At 34.7% G+C, this 20438-nt stretch overlaps 1 protein-coding gene across 1 annotated transcript; it reads left to right on the top strand.

Moving 5' to 3' along the window:
• The first annotated feature begins 79 nt into the window (after window positions 1-79).
• On the top strand, window positions 80-19458 carry LOC122010933. Its single transcript, XM_042567396.1, has 4 exons — window positions 80-200; window positions 1409-1686; window positions 1779-1926; window positions 19411-19458. The coding sequence occupies exons 1-4, from the start codon at window positions 80-82 to the stop codon at window positions 19431-19433; spliced, it is 570 nt and encodes a 189-aa protein (XP_042423330.1). The 3' UTR covers window positions 19434-19458.
• The last annotated feature ends 980 nt before the right edge of the window (window positions 19459-20438 follow it).

The following is a 20438-nucleotide window of genomic DNA, read 5'->3' as shown; positions in this document are numbered from 1 at the left end:
CCAGGTCCTCGATGCGGCGGGACCGCATAGTACGACTCACATGCGGTCGATAATTGGGGCGACGTTCGAAAAGGGTGCGATGGAGTACGCGGGCGCAGGACCAGTCCTATGCGGCGGTGCGGGAGAGGAAATGCAGTTCCGGGTTCGTGGGACGTCGCTTTCGTCGCGACTTAAGTCGCGAATCGAAGTCGTGGCGCGCTGTAGGAGCCCCCAAGGCTTTCGTGACTTAAATGGCTATCATTGTCGCTTCGTAGAGCGCTAAAGAAGGAAAGCATGAAGTAGTACATTTAAAGAGTAGGAATAAAGGAAATAAACAAATAAAATTATAAAAAATGCATATTTATATGTATAATTGTAATAAAGGGCTATTATTTTAATGTAATAAAATACAATTAAATATTATTTTTTACATGAGAAATATTAAATTATTTCCTAAACTCCACATAGTACAAAACTTAAGGACATACTTGCTATTTTTTTTCCAAAAATATAGAGTTTATCCATTTGACACATTTTTTTAATATAAATATTTTTTACAATATATATTTATATGTTTATCACAGATAAAATTGTAATCTATTTTGATGGATTAAATTTGTTACGTTTCTTTTTTATCTGTCCTTACATTATATGATAAAAAGTAAATTAAGAGATAAATTTATAATATAAGTTCAAAAATTAATCTCTTATTCCATTAAAATAAAAACTGGGCTTATAGATAAAGTGTATTTAGAGCAAAGGTTTTGAAAGCAATCTATGAAGAGATTAATAGTACAATCAAAAGTGTCTATTTTAAAAGTAACAATTACTAATAGTGAGTGAAATGATCGATATCTTTGAAACTCAAAGTTAAAATTAGGTGAATGATGCCTGACTATTTTTGTATTATAATTTCTTAGTCATTTCTTTAATCATCAACACTATCCTATTTTGGAATTTATTAAAGAATATATTTATTTTCTAAATTCCTTTATCCAACTCATTTCGTTTCGGTTTATTTCGTTCTATTAAAATCTTTTGTCCAACTCAAAATTAAAAACGATAAAATAAAAAAGACATGAGCAAATTTCAAAAACACCGCGTGCAATGCTTCTTAATTTGGAATGTTTTTAATGAATCCCCGACTTCAATTAAATTGTTAAATTAATATTTTAGCTCTCTTGCTAATTAATTGTCTTAAATAATTGTATTTATATAACTCTTGTCGTACTAAAATTATAATTAATTCATGAATTCAATTGCCATTAAAATAATATTTTTTGCTTCGTTAACAAATAATTACTTATCTTAAATAATATATTAAAAAAATACAGTACATTTAAAGTTTAATAATTAATTAAATACCTAATTTATTTTTAATTATTTGCCAAAACGGGTCATCTGTTACTCTGTTAGTCGTCTCACTCAGCACTAAGCTTCTCTAGAAGCCCACTAGCCTATAAAAGCCACGCGTCATCCGCCTCGTACACCGCCCTCAAGCTCAATCCCTCTGTGAAAGCTTCGTGCCCTTCTTTTACTTCGATCCCATTTCCCGGTTCCCAAATCCCGCTCCTGCTCGGAGAGATCGAGATCGAGATCGGCGAGCCTTTGAGGACACTTTGCTGGGCGATTCGAGAAGATTTTGATTTGCGGTTCGAGAAACATCGATCCGGTGGTCGTGCAAGTGATCCGGCTAATTCGTCTAGGGTACGAATTCCTTTCTTTCGATTCCTTCCTCTTCTTCCCTTTCACGGAGTTTGTAGCCGAAGACGCCGATGTAAATTCTAGGTTTCTTTCAGGTTCAGTTCTCCCGCTCGCTATGGGATCTCTTTCGCCGGAGAGACAGAATGATACTTTTGCTCTTCCTGCATCTGCGATTTGATCGTCCCCTTCTTCTTCTGGTTCGACACGCTTGCAGGCGTCGCCATAAAGCATGGTCTGGTGGAGGTAATTGATACTGCAAACGATATTCCAGCAAACCAATTCTTCTTCTTTTTTTTTCCATTGATACTGCCAAAGAACTCTTCTGATTGTTCTTCCTTTAGTCCCAAAACACTAGATGTGGCATACTGTTAATGTTTATCGACACCATAAACGTTGGTTGTCCTGAAATTACGATTATACCCTGCTAGTTCTTTTAGATAAATACTTAATAAATAAAAAAAACGTATAAATGAAAAAATACTAGGCTACTGAGATTTACTTATTTTACAATCGGGAAGGTTGCTAATATAAGATAATGTAAGCACTAACAAAGTCTTCTTCTTCGAACAAAGTCGGAGACGAAGAAGCCCCGTATAACATTTGAAAGCACGAATTGTAAATGCAAAAAATAAAGTGGAAAATGAAATACAGAAAGTATTGTACAAAACTCCTAGGATTAGGGCTCTAGTTATGACTTATTAGTCGAATATATCCGTTAGCTGACGTGACAGCTCCGAGCACCTAAAGTAGGTTCAGACGCCTCTAGCAGTACACTCGATCTGTTTCATAATAGCTCTTCAACGACTTTAGAATAAAATTTTATCCTTACTCGGGCACCTGGAGTGTTGCTGACGTGGATTCCGCGTCTCGACGAGGCGCTTGTTCTGTACTAGGCTGGTCCAGACGCTTGGACTTGGTCCGGACGCTTGGACTCAGAAGTATCACACATATCCTTCTCATTCGTCGATGTACTCTTCTGCAACACCTTGTCCCTCTAATGCACCAACTCTGTCGACTCGCTTCTCGTGTCATCTTTCTCGCTAGTCACGTCTTCCACTCGACTTCTTGTGTTCTTAAGTCCATGCGCACTTAGACACAAGACATCAAAAATGTAGAGTCTAACTTAACTGGATTGATCACATCAAAACTCACCGGGGGTATTTACAATCTCTTCCTTTTTATGTGCATCAATCCAAGTTAAGTTATAATAAAAGAATACAATAAAATAAGTAGTTATTGCAAGTTAATACGATAATTTGACAATTATAACAAGTAAAGGAAAATATAAAAAATAATAATATATACCTTCCCTAAACTTAATTTCTAATTTCTACCCCTTTAATTACATTAAAAAAATTAGGGATATATATCGAAAAAAAATATTAAAAAAATTCTAAGGGTATTAAAATAGTAACTAAGCTTGAGAAATTTGTTTAAGAATTATTTTTCGAACATCTGAATTTCAAAAAATTAACAATTAAATTTGTCAAAAATAATTTAAAAATTCTATTTAATCTTTTAAAAATTTTTTAAAAAATTATTACTTTTAATTCTATATTAAATTTTTCACGAGAAAATAATATTTATTTTAATAAAAATAAATCATTTTAGAGATAATATATATTTTTAAAATAAAAATAACTAAAAATAAATTTTGACTTTAAAAATTATTGAAAATTTTCTTAACATTCAATATTAGTCATTTGTTTTTTAAAAATTAAAATTTTTAGAAATTTAATGTCTAGATATTAAAATTTTATCTTTAGAAACTTTATTAAAAATTATTTATTGGTTAAAAAATTTTGAAGTTTTTTATTTCTACATAAAACAGCAAACTTTATTATACACAGAATTTAATAAAAAACATTCAAACATAAATATACGAAATACAAAGGTTTGACCGTCATATTATTAATTGTTAATTATCTACTAAATTAAAATGGATTTTAAATTCAAAATAAATTTTTACTTATTAGATTATCAAGATATTTTCTTAGAATATATTTTAATGTCATTTTTTAATTTGGTCCTGTAAAATTTAGAATACCAATTTAGTTATTAAAAGTTTTTAAAATTCTGAACATTTGAATATATATAATTTTTTTCTAATATTTTTATTTCTTCTTTTAATTTGTCACTTTTAATTTTCAATTTATAAAAATTTGTAAAGGACATGCATTAGCTAAAGTAGTTCTTAAGTGTAAATTCTCTTTTTAATTGTATACATTTCATCATTAGCTTGCATAATGATTTAGAAAGTTTTTGAATACCTTTATATAGCTTATTAAGAGGTAGGAGACGTATCTCACTTACTGTGTCATCCTCGTAATTTGATTCTTCCCCTTTATCAATGCTTTCTTCCAATGTTTCTCCTCCTTCATCTATGCTCATCTCTAAGGTACTTTCGTCGTCTTTTTGGTGATGCACCATTAGTGCTCGTCCGGCATACTCTTCCAGCTCGAACTCGGATGACGACTTGTCCCACTTTGCTCTGAGGTTCTTGGGCTTGGTTTTATTTGGCCCTTTATCATTCTCTTTTGTCTTGTTCATCAGTTTAGGACAATTATCTTTGATGTGATATTCTTCTTGATAGTTATAACATCGAACCTTTCTATAAGTACCCCGTGGTATTTTTGATGTGATCAATCAAGTCAAGTTAGGTCTTATTGTAGATTGATCCTTGTGTCTAAGTGTGCAGAAACTTAGGAGCACAGGAAGTCGAGCGAAAGATACAACTAGCGAGAAGAATGGTACGGGAGAAAGTCAACGGGCTCGGTGCGTCCAAGGGACGAGATGCTACGGAAGAGTACTCTGGTGGATGAGAATGAAGTGTGCGGCGTTTCTAAGGGACGAGAAGTCGAAGTGAAAGCTTATTCTAAGAGAAGGCCGAAAATTGAGTTCGGATGAGGCCTATTCCGGATGTTTGAAATCACCCAAGCGAACTGAACCGGATCGGAGCAGAACCGGATAGTCAACAAGATGTTGATTGTCCGGGTGCTGGGACCCCCTAGGTCAGCCCAGGGGTGCCTCAACGCCTTCCTCGGCGAGGAAGGGTGTCCGGGCGCCTGGGCCTAGTCCGAGCACCCAAACTAGGATAAAACTTTATAGTTTATCCGTTACGTAGCCGTTTACGAGACGATAAGATTTGTCACGTTGGGGGCGCTCAGACCGTGCCACATCAGCAAAGGATCAGTTTCGACCAATGGACTATAAATAGAGTCTTGGTCTTCTCCTTTTCGAATAACACACTCTGGACTTCAAATTCTATTTAGTTCTTCACTTCCGAGCTTCATTTTCTGGTACGAGGTTTCTCCACCTTCGACGTTTTGTTCGAGAAGGAGATTTTTCTTACTGAGCCAACTTTCCTTGGAGTAGCAATCCTCTAATTGCCAACTAAGTAAAACCTTGCTTGACTTGTACTTATTTTGATTCTATTATTTTGTTTAATTGTGTAATTATATTAAAGTCTGATTGTTTGAGAAAGGTATTGTTATTTTATTGTGTAGGGTAATTCACCCCATAATTGTCGGTCGTAAGAGACCAACAATTGGTATCAGAGCCCAATCATTTCAGAAGAATTAACCATCAAACGAAGCACAAAAGATGATGGTCGGAACAAGTATTCACCCACTGAAGTTCGAGGGAGACTTCGTATAATGGAAGAAAAAAATTCTTTAATTAGTCGTTGCTGTCAGTAAATATTGCAAAACCATTTTTTAAGATAAGAAATATATCAAAATCAGTTTTGAAATAAACCTCCATTTTCTTCTTTTCAAAACTGATTTTGATATATTTCTTATCTTAAAAAATGGTTTTGCAATACTTACTGATAACAACGGCTAATTAAAGAAAGAAGAAAGTTAGACAAAGAAGGAACAAGCTGAGTATATGGCCAACGGGAAAGCAGAATTCTATTTGCTAAGTGCACTACCACCACAAGAGGTAAATAGAATCAAAGTCTACGAGTCTGCAAAAGAAAGAGCTTCACGAAAGATCCTCCAAAGCCAAGCTTGCAAGAAGAGATCTTCTTCAAAATCAACTGACGAATCTGCGACTAAAGGAAGGTGAAACAGTTCCTCAACTGCACGCCAAGCTAAAAGTGCTGGTGACCGAACTCACAAATCTCATATAAAAGGTAACCAACCGAGATTCACTAAGGTATGTGTTTAACGCTTTTCCTAGAACACATGAATGATCAACTCTAGTAGATGCATATTATATATCTAGAGTGATCCCCGGGGTGTCACTGCCTGGGGTTAACGTCTCCGCTATGCACTTTCCACCTGTGTACCTGCATTTACCTCCCTCCATATCCGTGGGACCGGCTCTTGGGGGGCCGCTGATGTGGCGGTTCCACATTTTTTTTATATTATATATCTAGAGACATAGAGATAAGTAATTTAGAAGAGCTATTTTCTACATTTGAAATTCATGAATCTAGATGTGTAGGTCTAAAGAAGGAGATGAAGTAAAATATTGCATTAAAAGTAAAAATGGACGAACCAGATTCTAAAACATCTCTCGACGATGATGAATAACATTCATGATAAAGAAGTTTAAAAGATTTTTTAAAGCTAATAAGTTCAATCAAGTACAGGTCAAAAGAAGAAAAGGAAAGTAAGATGTTATCATTGTAATGAAGAAAGACATATTAAAGACAACTGTCCAAAACTAAAGAATAAGGACAAAAAATCGACCTAGAAAAAATACAAGTGTAACGACCCACCTTTCTACACTACTACTATTCTCTAAAGGTGGACGCTACTTGACTACTAACTCTACTTAACCGGTATGATAAAAATCTTTAGGAAAATCCTACCGAAAAATTTCGGCAGAATCTCCCCTGTACCAGTGACCATATCCGTAAATACATACAGAGTATACTCAGCCACAGGCGGCTGGAACATATAATTTCACAACCACGCAGTATAATAGCACAATAAAAATATGAAACTACTCTAGCAATGGCAAACAACCATATCACTCCAATAATAGGAGGTATCAAACTACAAATGCGGAAATAAACTCAATTTCAATATAACATTAAAAGAGAACTAAAGGAAAAGTCCTGACAATTTTGCCAGCTAATTCTGGATCTCTCCATAGTCCTGGCATCACACACACTGTCACAGCATCTCCTTGTCGCCTTCCTTCTTATACTTTTCCTTTTCCTTTATCTGCAGTAGGAGGAAAATAGTATCTATAAGCTAAAAGCTTAGTGAGCGCTATCCTACTCACAAAAACTCGATATGCATGTATATAAATAAAAACATGCTAAAACTGAATGCTAACATGTAGAGCTACTCATGCTCATAAATAGCAAAGAAATCAACTAATTGAAAAGCTAACATGTATAGCTAATCATGCTCATAAATAGCGAAGAAACTAACTGAAAAACGAACATGTATAGCTAATCATGCTCATAAATAGCAAAGAAACTAACTGAAAAGCTAACATGTAAAGCCAATCATAGAACTATCACGTGTATCAATAAGAAACTGAATTGATACCTAAGCTAAACTAATTAATGCTAAACTGAGTCTAACTTGTATTCACATAACTAATTTGTGAAGTTTTGAAAACTATTTACATAATAGATTAAAATAATAATCATGCTGCTGATGGGCCCGGCAATTGTACTTGCTGTGCGCGCATCCCTAACTAAACCCGGGATTGCAAGTTCCGAGTCTAGTAGGGTTTACTAGGTTATCTAAACCTAGGGACGACTGTGGGAGCCCAACCCAATGGACATCTGGTCCAGTACAGTGCCACTGCTAAAAGTAAAATACTGGATCTTAAACTAATTAACTTATCTTGCTTTTACTAGGTTATCTGAACCTAGAGGCGACTGTGGGAGCCCACCCATTGGACCGTAGTCCCATATAAGCTGAAGCAAGACTAAATAAGTTATTTTAAATGCTTCTACTTCATTTACTGAGCTATTAAAATGCCTACTGTAGCATTATATTGAGCTAAGCATTTTATCAAGCACTTGGTGTGCACTAGAACACACCCTACGTGCTGAAAATCTGTATACAAAGCTTAACATAAATCTGCATGCAAAGCTTAACAAAATCTGCATACTTTACTTATAAAAATCTGCATGCTATAAAAATAGAACAGCTCATGTTATTCCACTAGCAAATAGGAAACTAGAACAACTTAAACATGCTACAACAGATTTAAAACAAAGGAAACAATTCTGAGATCTTTAAGCATGCTAAAATGAATGCAAAGGAAACCCCAAACTGCAACGTGAACTGACATAGCTGTTCCTACTCATTGGAGTTACATAAACTTGGTGTCTGCATGCATAAAACTAATAAGGAAGGATCTGTATCAAAACTAAGCAATGGAAATGCTAACAGCACAAAACCACTCTACTGCATGCTCATTAAAAGGCATGTTCCTAGACATGGCAGCAAAGAAGAAAATCAAATACTAGGATGTTTCATGCTCTCATTTCCGAATCTAAACAACTAAATCTGGTTTTATGGCAGCAAGCTTCAAGATAAACCAAACCTAAGTCTATTCATGTTATTCTAATAGTAAGGAGAAACATTATAATTCAATACTGCTCGTGCTCTTCTAGTAATAAAGAAACTACACATGCTTAACTAATAACAAATAGAAAAGTCCAACAACATGCTAAATCATAAGTCTAAAGAATCTTTAGGAAATAAAAACAATCTTGAAACCAATCCAAAACTGTTCCGAAGTCATGAAAGGAAGACTAAATCCCTAGCAACAATTCTATATAGCATGATCCAAAACATGAAAGGAAACTAAAGCTCTATCAATTCCTCAATTCTGTACAGCCAGTTCCAAAACAAAGGAAAAATCTAAACTAAGATGCTTCCCAATGCCACTAAACCGCATGCTCCGAATTAAACCATTTCATGTTCTTCCCTGAACCTCACGGCAGCAAACAAAGTTCCTAAACATGCTTCACAGCAAAACTCGAACAAGCAAGGAAACACCAAAACAAGAACCCTTCTATCTTCTTTATGTGATTTACGGCAGAAAACCAAACCAACCATCCTTAACAACATGCTACGAAATCATGGAAAACAAGAATCCGATCAAAAACACAAACCACCTACAATTTATCCCAAAGCTTTCGGAAAAGAAAGGAACAATCGGAGCTATCCTACTGCAGGTGAGTAGCAACTCACCTTTTCTTGGAATACTTTGACTTACAACCGGAGAAGAAGGAGGCTTCTAGGGCTTCGGATATATGCTTCCTCGACGATCTCTTGGTATCTTCTTGCTCTCCTCGACGAGAGGATCACAAAGGTATGAAGAACTCACGGAGAAGGGTGCTCGCCGGCCGCCGGAGACGCCCTAAAGCTCGCTTCGTTTTTCGCCCGAGAGAAAACGCCGTCGCCGAGAGAAAGGGGAGAAGATTTTGTCACGGGGAAAACCTAAGTTCTCTTCTTATAACTTTAATATTCTGTTAACTAACTATTGCTTAAATACAACTTGATTCGAGTTTTATTAAGAAAAGTTCGGCTGGTCTGTTGGTAGGCTGCGTTCTGCTTAAGGCCTAGCGCATGGGTTCGAAACTTGGCTGCAACCATTTTTCCTTCCTATTTATTTCCTATTCATTAACTACTTCTTAAATAGAATATTTCTCCTTTTTAAATAAGAAATGATCGCTAGCACACTTGGTCAGCCCGGCTTTAACCAAATCCCAGGTCACGGCTTCGATTCCTCAGCCGCGCATTTTTATTTCCAATTTATTTTACTGTTCCTAACTACTACTTAAATATATATCGCTCCATATATAATTACTGTGTAGCTCAGCTGGTTGGGCCGATTTTTGCTTGGGCCGAGGAGCTGGGTTCGAACCCCAGCTTCTACAAACTTATTTTTTTTTCTTTTCTTTTTATTTTATTTTTAAAACTTCTTCCTCTGGGTAAAAATACCAAACGAACTCCAAAATTTGCATAAAAATACTCTAAAAATTTCTAAAAATCTCTAGAATTTTTCTAAAGTATTTCTAGATTTTAATAAGGTCTTTTAGGACTCCAAATCATAAAATTTGGGGTGTTACAACAAGAACCTAAAAGCAACATAGGACAAAACATCATCAGAATCAAAGATTGAAGCCTACGCCAGACTTGCGCTGATGGTAAGTCATGAAGAAGATGATGAGACAAGCTCATCCGAGATGAGTATCGAGAGCATTGATGAAGGAGGAGCAATATTAGAAGGAAGCAGTACTATAGAGAGCTTCAGATAAAGGGATCGACGAGGTAAGTCAGGTACGGTGTCTACCTCCTGATCAACTTTACAAGTTTATTAAAATATTGTCCAAAAATTTCTGTCAATTAGAAAATGATAATAAAAGATTATTAATGGAAAATAAAGAGCTAAAAGAAACTTTAGCAAAATCGTGTCGACTAGAAGATTTCGATAAAATAAAAAATAAAAAATTCAAAGAATAAATAGAAAATTTTAAAAATTCTACAAGTTCGAATCTGACTATTTTTAGAAATTATCAAGTAATTAATTGACATTTTAAATATAATAAGGGACAAATTAGAAAATTATCACTAAAATATATTCTGAAAAAAAAATCTAATTAATCCAATAGGTAGGAACCAGGGGCGGATGTACCGGGGGGTGGGCCCCCCCTTTGCCGGCGGAACAAAAAAAAAAATCGGGGATAGTTCTCTTTCCTCTTTACTTAAGACAACCTTGTTGTGGATGATTCTGATTTCCATTGCTACAAGCTCATTATTTTCCTTCTTCACTCGCAGCAGCTAGCAGCCGGAAAAAAAATCACCGTAGGCGGAGTGGCGTCGAAGTCGGAGAGACGAAGACGGAAGACCCATTCACAGATTCACGTTTTTAATTGCTTTTTATGAAGGTTTCCTTTTTTGACACATTTCCATATAAATCTTTACTTTTAAAATTTTTCCAATTACTTTTTTCAATTTAATTGTGAGCCACGTGTCAAACCAATTACTTTTTTTAAGTGTGAACCAATTTTTCTACTCTCCTTCGTTTTTTTTTTTGTTTCCGCCGCAGCGCGGCTCACAAACTCGCCCTTTGTTTTTTTGTCTCTGTCGAGCGCCGACCAAGGCGGAAGATTTTTTTTTCTCTCTGCCGAGTACCAATCAAAGAGGCAAAACATCAAAGCCCAAAGGTGAAGCTTTCAGAGTTCAGCCTTCGCCCTTCAGGTAAGTGGATTATTGGATTTTATTTTATTTTATTTTTTTTAATAATTATTTGATTGTTTCTTGATTATAATGTATGCTACAATTAACAATTTAAAATTTTGATAGTTTAAATGTTTAATTGTTTTTTATATTTAATTGTTGGATAATTGAAAATTTAGATTTTGAATATTTAATGGTTGGATAATTTATAATTTAATTTTTGTATAAACTCTGACTATGTAATTAGTTTTTTTTATTAGCTGTTAGTTAATTGTAATTTGTGAATATTGATAATTTATGCTAAATTAATTTTATGTTTTTTAAAAGAATTGTTGATGAATGATAGTAAATAATTTATTTGTGTTATTGTTAAATTGTTCACATTACTTTATGTTGATAATTTTTTCTCATACATTATAATTTGTAGAAAATGTTGAAATATTTTGCAAAGAGGCCTAGGAGTTCAATTAAATCGTCTAGTGTTCCGGATGAAGAGTCTACTCTTGCACCACAACCACCACCACCTCCTCCTCCTCCTCCGCAAATTTTATTTGAAAATATTGAAAATCTGAGTAGTGAAGTAGAAATTGTTGCTGATCCTGATTTACGAAAATTGATTGAAGAGTATGATGTTGGTGCTAGAGATCGTATTCGAAAAGAATGTTACTATGGGCCCTTGTCAACCTCGAGGCCATAAATTTCCATGAAAAAAAATGGGTAAAGACAATAGATGTTTCAGAGATGTTTGGTTTAAAGACCGTGATTGGTTGGAGTATAGTGTTTCAAAGGATGCAGCCTTTTGTTTCTGGTGTTATCTTTTTAGACCTAGTAATATAGGGTTAGGAGGAGATGATGTGTTTATGAGATCTGGTTTCATAAATTAGAAAAAAGTAATTGAAAAATTCAATGAGCATGTAGGTGGAGTTGGTAGTGCGCACAATGAGGCAAGAATACAGTTTGAGGGTTTCAAGAATCAAAGACAAAGTGTGGAGTATTCATTTTCATCGGGGAAACATGAGCTTGAAGTTGCTTATCGCAAACGCTTGACTTCCATTTTAAAAGTAATTCGATTTTTGTTGTTACAAGGATTGCCTTTTCGGGAACATGATGAGTCTTCAACATCATCCAATAGAGGAAATTTTTTAGAATTGCTCAAATGGTATAGCTCAGAGTGTCCAGAAGTTGCGGCAGTTGTTGGAATGAATGCACCTGGAAATAATCAAATGATTGCCCCAAAAATTCAAAAACAATTGGTGAATGCTTGTGCAGTTGAGACCACAAATGTTATTCTAGCTGATCTTGGAGATAGGTGGTTCACTTTACTACTTGATGAGGCTCGTGACTGTTCAGTGAAAGAGCAAATGGCAGTTGTTATTAGATATGTGAACAAACATGGAGAGGTGATTGAACGATTTATAGCTGTAGTTCATGTTGCAACAACTACAGCTGCTTGTTTGAAGGAGGCAATCGATTCTCTATTTGCTAAGTATGGTTTGTCAGTGGCGAGATTGAGGGGTCAAGGATATGATGATGCTTCAAATATGTCTGGAGAATTTAATGGCTTAAAGTCACTGATAATGAACGAAAATCTGTATGCATTGTATGTTCATTGTTTTGCTCATCAACTCCAGCTAGTGGTTGTAACTGTTGCTCAAGCAAATCAATATGTTTGTGATTTCATGTGGATTGTTGGTTCGATTGTGAACACATCTGCATCATCTTGCAAAAGAGCCGACAAACTTCGACAACTTGAACATGATAGAAAAGTTAAACTTCTTGAAAGAGGAGAGATTAGTTCTGGTAGAGGACTAAACCAAGAAACTAGTCTAGCTAGACCTGGAGATACATGATGGGGGTCTCATCATTCAACTTTATGTCGTATTGAACAAATGTGGTCATCTGTTATAGAGGTTCTTCAAAATTTGATTGATGATGGTGATCGTTCTTCTAAGGGTTTAAGTAGAACTTTGGTTGAAAGAATGGAGAGGTATGAATTTGTGTTTATTCTACTATTGATGAAACGTATATTGGCAATCACAAATCATTTGTCAACCGTTCTACAAGAGAAAGATCAAAATATTGTGAATGCGATGTATTTGATCAATAATGTGAAATGCAAATTGCAAAAGTTGAGAGATTTTGGATGAGATATTTTACTTGAGGATGTGAAGAAGTTTTGTAACACTCATTCCATTGAAATAATTAATATGACAGATAACATCAACAGTCGTAGTCGCTTGAAGAGAGATGGGAAAAATGTTAATTTTTATCACTACTACCATGTTGAAATCTTTTGTGAGGTAACTTCATAATTCTTTATTTGTTTACCGTCAATTAAATTCTTTTAAACAGTAACATATTTACTATTTTTTTTTTGTTGTTTGATTTTTAAATTGTAGGTTATTGATATTATTCTACAGGAGATGGATAGTCGTTTCTCTGAAACAACTACAGATTTGTTGATTTATATGTCATGCCTTGATCCTAGGAATTCGTTCTCTAGATTTGATGTACAGAAATTAGTACGTCTAGCTCATTTTTATGAGGATGATTTTTCTTGGAGTGAGCGTATGTTGGTTGAACAAGAGCTTGAAACATATATTGATGACGTCAGATCAGATGAACGGTTTGAAGGCATTTCAGATTTGGGAGCTCTTGCAAAGAAAATGATTGAAACAATGAAGAACCGTGTGTTTCCTTTGGTTTATCGGATGATTGAGTTAGCCTTACTTCTTCCAGTTGCTACTGCAACCGTTGAAAGAGTGTTTTCGGCAATGAATATTGTTAAAACAGATTTGCGAAACAGGATTGGAGATGAATGGATGAATGATAGTTTGGTAGTCTATATCGAGAAAGATGTTTTTAATACTGTCGACAATGAGCCAATTTTACAACGTTTTCAGAACATGGAGTCTCGAAGAATGCAATTGTCACGTCTTCGTTAGTATATTGCTTTAATATTTTAATATTATTGTACGAGTTTTTTTTCATAATATTGTACCTTTTTCTCCTGTATACCGAGTTATTTAAAAATATTTTTTAAATACATAGAAGTTATTATTCAAAAAAATTCGCCGCGCTTAGATCGTGGTCGCCCCTCCATGATTGAATTTCTGGATCCGCCACTGGTAGGAACGGTTCCAAAATTATGCTTAAATTAAATTTTTATGCATGTCTTACTATTAATTTGATTTAATATTATGTTTACTTAAATTTGTCTAAATAAATTGTATGATAATTTCTGGTTGAAATTAATTTGATCTTAATTTTTTCGAAAAAGAAGAGTTCACTATTTATCTGTAGAAAAATTTAAAAAATTTTGACCATTGACTTATTTTTTATGAAATTTTTCACAAAAATTATATTTTTCATTTTAAAAATATTTTGCAGAGTTATTTTTTAAAATTTTATTTTTTTGTGAAAATTTATCATGTTCTCTGTCAATGAAAATGTTTTCAATTTTTTTTTGTCGTTATTGAATTTTCTATGGATTATTTATCCAAATGCTAATTTTTAAATATTAAAAATTTTTTAATGTTAAATTTTTTAAAATTAATTTTTCTTCAAAAATACTTAGCTCTGTCACATTTTAAAAAAAAAAATTCAAGATTTTTTGAGTTTATAAACTATTTTTAAGCAATTTTTAAAGAAACTATATCTTGTTGTAGAAAATAAAATAATTTATTACTGTCTAAATTATTTTCAATTTTTCGTGCAAATTTTATTACTGCTTTAGATATATCTGTTTAACCAATATAAATTTTTTTAAAAATTTTCAGCAATCACAAGTAATTTTTAAATTATTTTCCCAAAAATACTTTATAAATTGCAAAAGTTCATATTTTTTTAGCAATTTTATTTTCTAATATTTCTCCTATTTTTAATATGATTAAAGGAGATAATTAGAAATTAAATATAGGGGAAGATATATTTTTTCATTTTTACATTAAATGTTATTAATTACATATTATGTACTTACTATTTCACTGTTATTTGTTTTTTGTTTATCCCAACTTAACTTGGGTTGCTCACATTAAAAAATGAGAGATTGTAAGTACCCTATGGTAATTTTGATTTAATCAACCAAGTTAAATTATGTCTTGTTGTTATTTGATCCTTGTGTCTATGTGTGCAGGAACTTAGGAGCATAGGAAGTTAAGCGAAAGATGCAGCTAGAGAGAAGAACGCCACAAAAGAGAGCCGACGGGCTGATGTGTTTGAAACTAGTGAGTAGTTGGCATTAGGGCAAGTGGGAGTTTGTTAGAGTAGGTGTCTTGCAAAGTCAACTGTTGGCTAATGCTTTATTGACTCTTTTAAATAAGTAACCTTTATTTTAATATAATTCAATTAAGGTTGGCATTTACTTTATCTTTATACTCATGCTAGATGCATAGATAAAGTCCTTAAATATATACTATAGTGAGATGTAGTGATACATATAATGATCATCATGAAATACATTAACATTCACTATATATTCTAAATTTGTTCCTAATTAATTGGGTCACCTAATAAACAAGGATAAAAGGTCGTTCGAGCTAGAAACTAACATCTGTAATATAGTGTACCACATTTCATTAATAAGGGCATAGAGATGTTCAAATATGCATATGGGTGATCATACGATGAGTTCATCGAACATCCCTCACACAGACTTTCCAAGTGGTTATCATTTATCGAGTGGATAAGTATTTGATTGTGATTGTATAGTGGTAGTCCTTATGACCTGGGAAAATACTGAGACTCTATATGTTAGAGCTGCAGTTTGACTCATTTACCAACTCTGGTAGAGTCATCAGGTGATGAGATTGGGTGTAGTAACGAAACATATTGTTGGATCGAAGATTCGCTAGAGGGGGGTGAATAGCGATAAAAAAAATGTAGAGAACACAGCGGAAAAGTAAAGGCAAAAAGAATAAAGCAACGCTAACAAGAGTCATTTTTTACTTGGTTCGTAGCCTTTGTCGACTCCTACTCCAAGACTCTCACTCATTGAGTGCTTTCGTTGGGCAATCCACTAGCAATTCAAATATTTGATTACAAAAAGTTAGGTATAGAAATGCTAGAAAGAAAATACCGACAATAGACAATAAGACAGAAAAACAGAGCTTTGTCGGAGAGCCTTCGTAACGTCGCAGAAGCATAGACGAGCGCGAGTTGTTTCGTTGTTCTTTAGCTCCAGCCTTTACCCTCCTTATATAGGAGGTTCGGAGCGCCTGGATCCTTTCGGGCGCCCTGAATATGACGTAGTCGAGCCAACCAGGGCGCTCCACGTGACGAAGTGGCGTTGTAGATAAAACTTGCATTCCGGGCTCCCGGATCCCTTCTGGGCGCCCGGACTCCTTTTTCCAGCAACTTCATTTCCCTGCAAGAAAATATTAGTCCGAAGCATAAATGCAAATTATCCTACAAAATAGAGTGTTAGCACTGTTTATGATCAAAACAGGATAGTAATTAGATTCCGTCTCCTCGAGACCGAAATCTAGTCACGATCTCGATTTAGATATTCGAAATGGATCTAAGTCGGATCGACGCCTAATGTTCCCTTCCTGGGAACGCGTCCTCACAGTCACTCCCCTCCAGTGGCTTATCTCCACTTACCTGTCAGACGCCCGATCAACCCTTTAACTCGTCTGGGTTTCGTGATAGCTATCCGGTCAGCTCGTCGACCTAGTTGGATTTTGTGTCAAACGTCCGGTCAGTCCATCGACCCGTTTGGACTTCGTGCCAACTATCCGGTCGGCCCGTCTGTAACACTCCAAATTTCATGATTTAGAGTTCTAAAAGTCCATAAAAATATTTGGAAATACTTTTAAAATATTCTAGAGATTTTTAGAGTATTTTTATGCAAATTTTGAAGTTCGTTTGGTATTTTTACCAAGAGAAAGAAGTTTAAAAAAATAATAATAAATAATAACATATGTTGAAGCCGGGTTTTGAACCCAGGACCCCGGACCGATAAGGATCTTAACGAACTCAGCCAACCAACTGGGCTGCAAATATTTTGTTAATTATATATGGAATAAAATGTATATAAGGTATAGTTAGGAACATTGGAAATAAATTGAAATGAAAAGTGCGCGGCTGAGGAATTGAAGCCGTGACCTTAGAGTTGGTCAAAATCCGGCTGACCAAGTGATCCCGCCGTCGGTTTTGTTTAGAAAGGGTAGGAAAATTTATTTAACAAGTTAACAGAAGTATGAGGTTATAAAGGAGGAGAACTTAGGGCTTGATTGATTACCCGTGACCTAACCTTTCCCCTCTCCTCCTCCCTTCTGCGCGCGACGACGTTTCGGCTCGAGCGAAGGAGAAGCCGACGAAGCTAGGGCTTCGATCCCGCGGTCGACCAAGGTTCTCTGAGGAGTTCCTCCATCTCCTTAAGCTCTTCTCGACGAGGAGTCGGGAGCACGAAGAAGAGTCGGGATTTCGAGCTCGCCGAAAGCCCTAGAAGCCTCCTTCTCGGTTGTAAGTCCAAGAAACCCAAGGTAAGTTGCTCACTCACCTGCGGTAAGAGTAGTTCCGAGATTTTCTACTTTGTTGCTGTGAATTTGAGGTTTCGGATCTTAGTGCTCATGAATTCTGGAGCTTGCTGCTGTGTTGATCTTTGTAGCTTGCTTTTAGGGATTTTAATTTCTGTTGTTGACTTCTTCTTGGCTTTGTTTGCTGCCGTGAGCCCTAAAGAAAGAAGAGAAGGATTGATTGAGTTTAAGCATGAAGAACAGGAGAATTAGTTTCGAGTTTTAGTTTCTTTCTTTGTTTCGGATTGTGTTGCACAGAAATTATGGTTAGGGATTTAGCCTCTCTTTCATGCTTTCGGAACATGTAGAATTTAGGTTTGTGTTCCTTTGTTTTAATTCTGTCAAAGTATCTCAATTTGGATTCTTAAAAAAAAGGCAGGTATAAGTATATGTAGCAGTTTAATGGCATTGGGTAGCATCTTGGTTTAGATTTTTCCTATGTTTTGGATCCAAGGTTGTTTTCTGAGTTAGTTTTAATTGCTGGACAATTGGAATTGTTGTGTTGGGTTGCTTGTGCTAGCTTAGCGTGTATTGTCTTCACGGAGAGTTACGGTTGCTGAGCAGATCATTGATAGATTAAGGTTTGATTAGAGAAGTTTTTCATTTTTCTTATTGCTGCTGTTTAGTGGACTGATTGCTGATGGAAATAAGACCTAGGGATGGAGATGTATGTTTTTGTTATTGGTTCTGGAAACTTGGATTGGGTTTATGGTGACTATGTTTTTGATTGATGATGTACTGTTGGAATTTTCTCTAGTGTTGTTGTACGCAGATTTTGATAGAATTAGACATAAAAATGAAGATGTTGTGTTCTTTGATGGTTTTGATCCATTTCTGTGGAAGGCTAAGGTAGTAGCATAAATGTTGATTGAATTTGTTTTCTCTTGATGCAATAAAGGTTCGGACAGATTATGGTAGAGTCAATCCCTGATATTTCCGTATCATTAAATATCTAAAGTTTTCTAAAGGTTCGGACAGATTATGGTAGAGTTAATCCTTGATATAACGAGTCATGTATAAAGGATTTATAGGAATGAACAATCCGGTTCTGTGAATTTTGATTTGCTTTAGAGATTATAGTGTAGAAATTTATTAGCTAAGAATGCAGAATTCCAAGTAGCATGTTATGTAGATTCTTAGATAAGCTTAGTATGCAGATTTTAGATAAGTTTAATATGCAGATTTTAGTTAAGCTTAATATGCAGATTTCTGTTTAAACTTGTATGCAGATTTTGTCTAAGCATTGCAGTGTTAGAATTTGTTTAAACATTTCAGTTTTGTAAGAAGCATTCTTTTATAAGAAAAGTATAAGAAAGATTAAGAAAAGAAAGAAAAATGTCAAAGCCTTAAGTAGATCCCAAAGTCAAGACTTTAGGGATTTTTGGCACACAAGGTGCCTATTAAAATGTCAAGGCATTTAAAGAAGAAGTAATTAAGATTATAAGTATTTTACTTTTAAAAAAAGGCTAGTACCCAACTTCCGAGGTTGTCGTTAAACAAATCCAGGTGTCTAATTCCGAGGTCTTGGCCCTGGTAGACCGAGGTCTGCTCTTTTAGGATTGGTGGCTCGCTACCCCAACCTATTAGGGAACGCGCATAAGATGGTACTACGCCTGGGCCCAAGAAGAAAGTTGATTATTATTTTGAAGTATTATAAGTATAAGTTTTTGAACAAGTAAAACGAGTTTTTATATAAGCATAAAGTATCAAAGATTAAGTTTAGAACAAATGAAATAAGGTTCATATAGTTCTAAAAATCAGTAAGTTTAGTTCTTTATTCTACCATGTTTATCTAGTAGATGAGTAGTTTTTCATGTTTACCTATTAGATGAGCAGCATGATTAGCTATTAGAATTACATGAGTAGATTCCTTAGTTTTCTTTGCTATTAGTTTGACATGAGCAGTTATGTTTATGCTTTATTTCTTTTTAGAGCATATAGTTTCTAGTTCTTTTCGTATACATGCACATTCGTGATTTTGTGAGTTAGATAGCGCTTACTAAGCAAATTTTGCTTATAGATTGCACTTCCTCTTACTGCAGATATAGGAAAGGAAAAGATATAGCAAGGAAGGCGACAAGGTGGCGCGGATGGTGTGTGATGTTTGGACTATGGAGTAGACTAAGAGATTGAACCAGAATTTATTTAGAATGTTTTGGTTTAAGTGTTTAACGTATTTAGAACTTGTGCATGTTATTATTTGGTTTGTTTTGTCGTGTATTCGTTAGAGTTGATTTTTCCTTGGTATTGTGCTTCTTTTTGATATATAAACTGCGTGGTTGATTGATATGTGTTCCAGCCGCTTGTGGCTGTGTATATTATGTCATGTATTAATGATTATGGTCACCGGTACAGGGGAGATTTTGTCGAAATTTTTCGGTAGGGTTTCTTCGAGGATTTTTAATTATACCGGTTAAGTAGAGTTAGTAGATAAGTAACGGTCATCCTTAGAGAGTAGTAGTAGTAAGAAGGGTGGTCGTTACATCGTCGACCTAGCTGGGCTTCATGTCGGACATCAGGTCAGTCCGTCGACTTGTTTGGGCTTCTCCTGTACACTCGCTCATAGTGTTAAATAACAATGAGACTAACTTAACCTATTTTATCATTCATCAAAACTTGAGTTAGACCGTTAGTGCTAACCGCACCAACAATCTCCTCCTTTTTGATGCAATGACAACTTGGTTAAGTTAGTGAAAAATATGCAAGAAAAAACAATCATTTATAAGGTTGTTAAAAAGGTTGTTAAGTTAGCTTTGTTTTAAATTTTGTTATTTAACTAACTTAAACCACTTAACCCTCCTCCTTTGCCATTCATCAAAAAAATCATCACAGAAAAAAAATACAAGGAAGTCTAGAAATGTAAGTCAGATTATCTTGGGGGAGTTTAACATAAAAAGATAACTTTTGTTTGAAAATTTTATCTTTTATCTCTTTCAAAAAATAGTTAACCTTAGAAAGATAACTTAAAGATAGTTATCTTTAATCTTTCGAAAAGAGTTTTACAATTTGAAAACATAATTTTCAAATATAACATTTTTATAAAAAAATATTAGGTTAAGTTCAATTTTCA

The sequence above is a fragment of the Zingiber officinale genome, chromosome 8A (genome assembly GCF_018446385.1).
Source record: "Zingiber officinale cultivar Zhangliang chromosome 8A, Zo_v1.1, whole genome shotgun sequence".
Classification (NCBI taxonomy): Eukaryota; Viridiplantae; Streptophyta; class Magnoliopsida; order Zingiberales; family Zingiberaceae; genus Zingiber; species Zingiber officinale.
Note: the sequence above shows the minus strand (reverse complement) of the source record. Positions and strands in the feature narration are given on the sequence as shown.